General features: G+C 39.2%; 2 protein-coding genes across 2 annotated transcripts in view; both read left to right on the forward strand.

Annotated features, from left to right (window-relative positions):
- LOC132178071 (anthocyanidin 3-O-galactosyltransferase 3GT1-like) overlaps nucleotides 1–2,225 on the forward strand; it is a 3,260-nt gene extending 1,035 nt beyond the window's left edge. Inside the window, exons 2-4 of the mRNA XM_059590531.1 lie at nucleotides 560–973; nucleotides 1,416–1,801; nucleotides 2,178–2,225. Coding sequence (XP_059446514.1) covers nucleotides 560–973; nucleotides 1,416–1,801; nucleotides 2,178–2,225 — 848 coding nt within the window. The remainder of the gene's footprint in view (nucleotides 1–559; nucleotides 974–1,415; nucleotides 1,802–2,177) is intronic.
- A 3,323-nt stretch (nucleotides 2,226–5,548) lies between these two features.
- On the forward strand, nucleotides 5,549–7,591 carry LOC132179033 (anthocyanidin 3-O-galactosyltransferase 3GT1-like). Its single transcript, XM_059591649.1, has 2 exons — nucleotides 5,549–6,520; nucleotides 6,963–7,591. Exons 1-2 carry the CDS (start codon nucleotides 5,686–5,688, stop codon nucleotides 7,514–7,516), a joined length of 1,389 nt encoding a protein of 462 aa, XP_059447632.1. The 5' UTR covers nucleotides 5,549–5,685; the 3' UTR covers nucleotides 7,517–7,591.
- Nucleotides 7,592–8,399: the final 808 nt, after the last annotated feature.

The following is an 8,399-nucleotide window of genomic DNA, read 5'->3' on the forward strand; positions in this document are numbered from 1 at the left end:
GGATGGAAGGTAGGCTGAATTGGCTGTTGCTGACTGGTGGTGGGCTTTGTTGTGGTTGTCGGCAAACAGTTGACTTGATCTTGTGATGGCAGGTTGGATCGGATGATTATTATGGAAAACAATCGGATTAACAGACAGAAACATGCTTGAGGAAAAGAAATATGAGATAAATTGAACAGCAAAACATAAGAAAAATAATTTGAGCCCACAAAGAAAGTGTCTCTGATACCATGTTGAAATAATAAATATGAGGAATAAAAGCGGAATCAATATAGAAAATAAACACAAAGAATTTACGGGTGGTTCGGTGTTAGACACCTACGTCCACCACTCAGAATACCCCTAAGGGTTACATTGTGCTCATTAACTTTATTTGTCTACAATACAAAGGTCCCTATTTATAGGGTAATGTCTAAATACAAGTTTAGTAATCAAATCCCCTTGATTTGATTACAATCCCAATATATGATTACAATGAACCTATAAATAGAGAATATTTCAATATCAGCATAATTATGGAATATATGGAAAATATAGTATATTTTCCATATATTCTAACATGTTCCATGGATCCCTATTTCGTCATGTTTGCCTTCCGCTCTCTCTGCTCACGTTTATACCGACCTCATTCGCGAGTGTTGTGGCAAGGGTAGAAGTGGAAAACTGGATTTTATTCCGGGGTTGTCGGCCATGCATGTTGCTGACTTGCCAGAGGAGGTGCTGTCTCCGTCGGCCGGCAACGAAGAAGAGTCACCTCTCTCACGCACGCTAAGTCAAATGGGATTGGTGCTGCCACGAGCTAATGCTATAATTATGGGTTCCTTCGAAGAACTAAACCCTCCCCCTCTCAATCATGATCTTAAATCAAAGTTTAAGAATGTTCTTTATGTCGGAGCTCTCTCCCTCTCATTGCCACCACTGCCTTTACCACCTTCCACTTCTGATCTGACGGGCTGCCTTTCGTGGTTGGATGGTAATGTTAAACTAAATCTTATCTTAAAAGTTTAAATTCATCGTGATAGGAAGTGATGAGTTTAATCGTTTTAATTCACATTCTAATACTCTCTCTTACATATTTAAGAGAAATGTTAGTGGTCAATAAATTTCATATATTTGGCCCATATTCTCTTACAAATTTAATAAATCAACTATTAGATTTGTGTGGTTCACCATTGACTAATATGGGGTCCATAAATCTAATGATACGTTTGTAAGATGAGATTGACAAAATATGAGAAAAATATTGACTCATAGCATTTCTCAATATTTAATTGAATTAAAGGTAAATGATGGAGGCATGGTTCGACTCAAGACCTCTGCTTAATTTGATCGATACCATATTAAATCATCAATTATCTCAAAATGTAAACTAATAGGAATGAACGAATTTAATTATTTAATTTATATTTGAACAGGTAAGAAATGTGGATCAGTGGCGTATATTGGATTTGGAACTGCAGCTGCTCTGCCGCATGATGACGTAATAGCAATAGCTGAGGCACTCCAAACGAGTGAAACTCTGTTTCTTTGGTCTCTTAGCAATAACTTGAAGGAATTCTTGCCAGAAGGGTTTCTTGAGAAGACTAGGATGCGTGGAAAAGTAGAGCCATGGACACCCCAAAGCCAAGTGCTGGCGCATGCTTCTGTAGGTGTATTTGTGACGCACTGTGGAGCAAACTCTGTTTACGAGAGTGTTGTAGATGGGGTACCACTCATCTGCCGGCCGATCTTTGCCGATCATCACATGATGGGACGGATGATAGAGGAAGTGTGGGGGAATGGCATCATAGTTGAGGGTGGTGTAATTTTTTTTTTTTTTTCTCTACAAACTTAATGGATAAATGAGGAGCAATAAGCTCTTAAATCATCAGTATGTTAATTTTGTCAAATGTCGCAATATCTTTTGGGAAAATTTTACTTAACTTCATTTAATTGTCACTACTTTTGCAATGTCCTTCTTGAAAAACCTTGTAAAGGTATATTCAAAGGTGATAACTTTTACAATTACATTGGTGTAATATATATACAACTTGACAGAAGACACAGCTAACCCTAAAACCAGAATCTACAACAAATCAATTTACTACAAGGAAAAGGAAATCTTCTTATTGGCTAGCTTGGTCTCCAAGTCTTTCAATTCTTGAGCTTCTTTCCTTTTACGAACGATTTGATTACAGCCAGTTGATACTCCCAAACCTACTTTACATGCTGTCATAGGAGGTTGAGAAATATAAAGGTTCTTTCCATATTGAGTTTCAGCTTTCCTGTAGCTGTGTGATTGCATTGAACGCCTATCTGCGCTCGATCGCATCAGGGCTGCGATCGATCGCAGATTAACCTGATCCTCACCTTGAGCTTCTGGTACTACGACCGATCCTGCGATCGATTACAGATTACTCTGCTTCTCACCTTGAACTTATGGTACTGCGACTGATCTTGCGATCGATCGCAGATTGCCCTGATTCTCAACTTCAGCTTCTGGTACAGCGACCGATCCTGCAATCGATCGCAATTGACTTGCGCTCGATCCCCTGAGAGCATTACATGCTTTAACACCCCCCCGCAAGTTGATGGGGGGAGAAACCACCAACAACTTGTTCTTAAGAATGAGGAATCGAGCTAAGGGCAAACCTTTAGTAAAAATATCGGTAATTTGGTCATGTGTGGAGATGAACTTAATCAAGATATCCTGCCCAATCAGAGTCATAAAAAGCATTGAGTTGGAAATTGCCCTTGGTGTAGTAAAGTACATGATGGGGTTGTTGTCTGTTGAAAGAATTCCCTTGATTGTGTGCAGTGGAGCCACGGTTGGTGAGGGGGGAATGACCTTGAGGAGGTCCTCTATTATATTGTGAAGGCCCACAGTTGTATTGTTGAATGTACGATCTGGGTGTGGAGAACCCATGGGTATTCTTTGGAGAAAAATTTTTCTGTGGAAATCTGGAATGCATAGGAGGCCTTCCTCTGAAATGTTGGAAGGGTATGTTTGCTGTAAGTGCAAAGGTGGACTGATCTGGAGTGTGGTTTTGGTGTTGGCTCAGCAACATCTCATGACTAATTAGTTCATCTTGGAAATCTTCATAGCTAAACTCATTAGCTCTAGTGTGGAACGTGTAGGTTGTGATAAAGTGAGTAAAGTTGGAGTTCAATCCATTAAGGATAGAAGATATTAACACTTCACCAGAAATAGGGTTACCTGCAGCTCCAAGTTGATCTGCAATTAGTTTTGCAGATTGCATATAATCTGAACATGACTTGGGTCCTTGTGATAGACTTTGGAGTTGCTTTTTCAGATTTGAAATTCTGGACTTGGATTTTGAGGCAAACTTAGTGGCAAGGGCTGTCCACGCTTGGTTTGATGTGTTGAGACCATAGACCATGGCTAGTACCTTTTCTGAAAGAGAGGCTGTTATGACACAAAGCAGGTATTGATCCTCTTGTTCCAGGTAAGGTATTGGTAAGGTATTTTGGATTGAGTATCTCCTTTCCTTGATTATCTGTAGTCATCTTTGGAGGACATTTTTCTGAGCCATCAATTATGCCCATAAGATCATAGGTGCGCAGAGTAGGGTGTATCTGCTTTACCCAGCTGGTATAATTCTAGCTTCAAGCTTGACAAGGGAGTTTAGTGTGGTATTTGGTGGTGTGAATGAGGATTCAGTGTTTGAGGCCATTGGAAACAAAAAAAAAAAAGAAAAATCTTTTGGAATTGGCGTTAGCCTAGTGTGGCTCTGATACCATGAAAAACTTTGTAAAGGTATATTCAAAGTTGATAACTTTTACAACTACATTGGTGTAATATATATACAACTTGACATAAGACACAACTAACCCTAAAACCAGAATCTGCAACAAATCAATTTACTACAAGGAAAAGGAAATCTTCTTATTGGCTAGCTTGGTCTCCAAGTCTTTCAATTCTTGAGCTTCTTTCCTTTTATGAACGATTTGATTACAACTAGTTGATACTCCCAAACCTACTTTACATGCTGTCATAGGAGGTTGAGGAATATAGAGGATCTTTCCATATTGAGTTTCAGCTTTCCTGCAGCTGTGCGATTGCATTGAACGCCTATCTGCGCTCGATCGCATCGGGCCAGCAATCGATCACAGATTAACCTGATCCTCACCTTGAGCTTTTAATATTGCGACCGATTCTACGATCGATCGCAAATTACACTGATTCTCACCTTGAGCTTCTGGTATTGCGACCGATCCTGCGATCGATCGCAGATTGTCCTGATTCTCAACTTGAGCTTTTGGTACTGCAACCGATCCTGCGATAGTTCGCACTTGACCTGCGCTCGATCCCCTGAGAGCATTACATGCATTAACACTTCCTACTCTAATGGTGCTTTCTTTGTGGGCCTGACATTAACCCTGAAGCCCAAGATCTAATGGGCCAATTGAGTGAAAATATTTCTAACATATATAATTTCATAAGCAGGTCAAACTGCTAGTTAAACACATTAACCCGTTTATGACCGGAATCTTATAATTTCGTGTCAAATTTGTGAGTTATATCAAAAATTGCAAGTCCTACTACTTACTTACCACTATGATGGGTTCAAGTGTCAATAATGGTGTGGTAGCATCAAGCTCGTCCAAGAAGCATATAGAATGATTGAGAAAGAAAAAGACAAGAGAGAGTTTGGGTGGGGTTCCGCGATAGTGGTGTAGCAAAGGGTCCGGTTTTCCTTTTTCAAGAGAAAGACAAAAAAGGTTAAATAGGAGATTTTTTGTCGGTGGAAAAAAAAAAAAAATTTGTGTTTTAATAATACTTATTTTTGTTATTTCATATTTTTTGTCATTCTTTTAATAAAAAGCATAAAAAACTCGATTTGTGTAATCGTAAAAAATAATTGTAAAGTTATTTTGATAAAAAGTTAAATTATAATTGAGTAAGCAATCCATTCTCTTTTTATTCTGAAAATTTACACAACTTTCATCAATTTTTTTAAGGCAAGTAGGCAGCTTAGCTCTTAACTGTTCGCTTGTACCAAATTTCTGTCCCACTTGGAAGGACAGAAATTATTGTTGTTTGAATTTATGATTAATAAAGACCTGCGGTTTTTTTTTTTTTGTCAGTTAAAAACCTGTGGTTTGAAGTAGAAGAAGAAAGAACCTGCCGTGGTTCATCTGTAGCCATGAAAATATGAAAGTAGATGACTCACCGAGTCAACTCAATTTTCGATGACTTAAAATGATTTCGTTGATTTTTTATTTACAATAATCAAAATTTTATAAAAAAAATCTATTAAAAATAATAATAAATTTGACCTAACTAGTGAGATCACAAAAATATATAATTTTATTGGGGAATGCTAAGTGTTCTTCTAATGTTTTCTTGGTGTCCTTCCAACTGTGTTGTAACTTTAAAATTATCGTTGAATTTGATCTTTCATCATTGACTTTTAATTTATTGGTAATTTTAAAAGGCATATCACAGTTAGAAAGATACCAAGAGAAAACTAGAAAAACACCTATCATTTTTCAATTATATATATATATAATTTATTAAGTAGATATCATAGGTTGAAGCTGTGAACAGAAGTGTCTTCCTCTTCCTCCATTGGTCGGATTCCGCCATTAAAGGCTCTAAATGTTACTCCTCGGTGACTCACCAAGAGATCAAAGAGGCAAGAATTCAGTCTCAACTCTCAAGCCCTTCCCTTCTATTCTACCATGCAAGCGATCACCGAAAGCTGTTACTCTGAGGGGAAGCACGTGGCCCTCTTGGCATTCCCATTCGGCAGCCACCCATCGAGCAGCCTAACTCTGCTTCGTAAACTAGCAACTGCTGCCCCGAACATTCTCTTCTCATTCTTAAACACACAAAACTCCAACCATTCAATCCTCTCAAAAACAAAATCCGACGACGACATCGTTCCACACAACATAAAGTTCCACGATGTCACTGACGGAGTGCCGGAGGGTCACGTGCTTACTGGAAACCCAATAGAGCCTCTAAACCTTTTCCTCAACGCCATGCCGGAGAATCTCAGAAAGGGGATAGACATGGCAGAAGCAAAGACCGGTAAGAGAATCACCTGCTTGCTCTCCGATGCCTTCTTAACTTGTGCTTCGGGGATTGCCGAGGACATGAATGTTCCATGGATCCCTATTTCGTCATGTTTGCCTTCCGCTCTCTCTGCTCACGTTTATACCGACCTCATTCGTGAGTGTTGTGGCAAGGGTAGAAGTGGAAAACTGGATTTTATTCCGGGGTTGTCGGCCATGCATGTTGCTGACTTGCCAGAGGAGGTGCTGTCTCCGTCGGCCGGCGACGAAGAAGAGTCACCTCTCTCACGCACGCTAAGTCAAATGGGATCGGTGCTGCCACGAGCTAGTGCTATAATTATGGGTTCCTTCGAAGAACTAAACCCTCCCCCTCTCAATCATGATCTTAAATCAAAGTTTAAGAATGTTCTTTATGTCGGAGCTCTCTCCCTCTCATTGCCACCACTGCCTTTACCACCTTCCACTTCTGATCTGACGGGCTGCCTTTCGTGGTTGGATGGTAATGTTAAACTAACTCTTATCTCAAAAGTTTAAATTCATCGTGATAGGAAGTGATGAGTTTAATCGTTTTACTTCATATTCTAACACTCTCTCTCACATGTTTAAGAGAAATGTTAGGGGTCAATAAATTTCATATATTTGGCCCATATTCTCCAACAAATTTAATAAATCAACCATTAGATTTGTGTCGTCCACCATTGACTTATATGTAGTCCAAAAATCTAATGATTAGTTTGTAAGAAAAGATTGGCCAAATATGAGAAAAATATTGACTCATAGCATTTCTCAATATTTAATTGAATTAAAGGTAGATGATGGAGGCATGGTTCGACTCAAGACCTTTGCTTAATTTGATCCATACCATATTAAATCACCAATTATCTCAAAATGTAAGCGATTAGGGATGAACGAATTTAATTATTTAATTTATATTTGAACAGGTAAGAAATGTGGATCAGTGGCGTATATTGGATTTGGAACTGCAGCTGCTCTGCCGCATGATGACCTAATAGCAATAGCTGAGGCACTCCAAACGAGCGAAACTCTGTTTATTTGGTCTCTTAGCAATAACTTAAAGGAATTCTTGCCAGAAGGGTTTCTTGAGAAGACTAGGATGCGTGGAAAAGTAGCGCCATGGACACCCCAAAGCCAAGTGCTGGCGCATGCTTCTGTAGGTGTATTTGTGACGCACTGTGGAGCAAACTCTATTTACGAGAGTATTGTAAATGGGGTACCACTCATCTGCCGGCCGATCTTTGCCGATCATCACATGATGGGACGGATGATAGAGGAAGTGTGGGGAAATGGCATCATAGTTGAGGGTGGTGTAATTACGAAGAATCGGTTGCTCAAGAGCTTGGAAATCGTTTGGGGACATGAACAAGGGAAGGTGATTAGGGAGAAGGCCCAAGCCCTTAAAAAGCTTGTGTTACAAGCTACTGGTCATGCTACACAAGAGTTCAATAGTTTGGTGGAGCTAATATCTGCGTTTTAATTCAAGTTGGCTTTTCTAATGAGCCTTAGGATTACCTAAATGCTGAATAAAATATGTTTGATCTAGTTTTTTTTATCAGCTATATAACTAAATGCTGAATAAATAATTTATTTATTTATTTTTTCTGTACAAAATTAATGGATAAATGAGTAGCAATAAGCTCTTAAATCATCAGTATGTTAATGTTGTCAAATGTCGCAATATCTTTTGGGAAAATTTTACTTAGCTTCCTTTAATTGTCACTACTTTTGCAATGTCCTTCTTGAAAAACCTTGTAAAGGTATATTCAATGGTAATAACTTTTATAATTACATTGGTGTAATATATATATAACTTGACATAAGACACAGCTAACCCTAAAACCAGAATCTGCAACAAATCAATTACTCCAAGGAAAAGGAAATCTTCTTATTGGCTAGCTTGGTCTCCAAGTCTTTCAATTCTTGATCTTCTTTCCTTTTACGAACGATTTGATTACAGCCAGTTGATACTCCCAAACCTACTTTACATACTGTCATAGGAGGTTGAGGAATATAAAGGATCTTTCCATATTGAGTTTCAGCTTTCCTACAGCTGTGCGATTGCATTGAACACCTATCTGCGCTCGATCGCATCAGACCGGCGATCAATCACAGATCAACCTGATCCTCACCGTGAGCTTTTGATACTGCGACCGATCCTGTGATCGATCGCAGATTACTCTGATTCTCACCTTGAGCTTCTGGTACTGCGACCGATCCTGCGATCGATCGCAGATTGCCCTGATTCTCAACTTGAACTTCTGGTACTGTGACCGATCCTGCAATCGATCGCACTTGACCTGCGCTCGATCCCCTGAGAGCATTACATGCTTTAACACCCCCCCGCAAGTTGATGGGGGGAG

Source organism: Corylus avellana, chromosome ca4 (assembly GCF_901000735.1).
Source record: "Corylus avellana chromosome ca4, CavTom2PMs-1.0".
Lineage (NCBI taxonomy): Eukaryota > Viridiplantae > Streptophyta > Magnoliopsida > Fagales > Betulaceae > Corylus > Corylus avellana.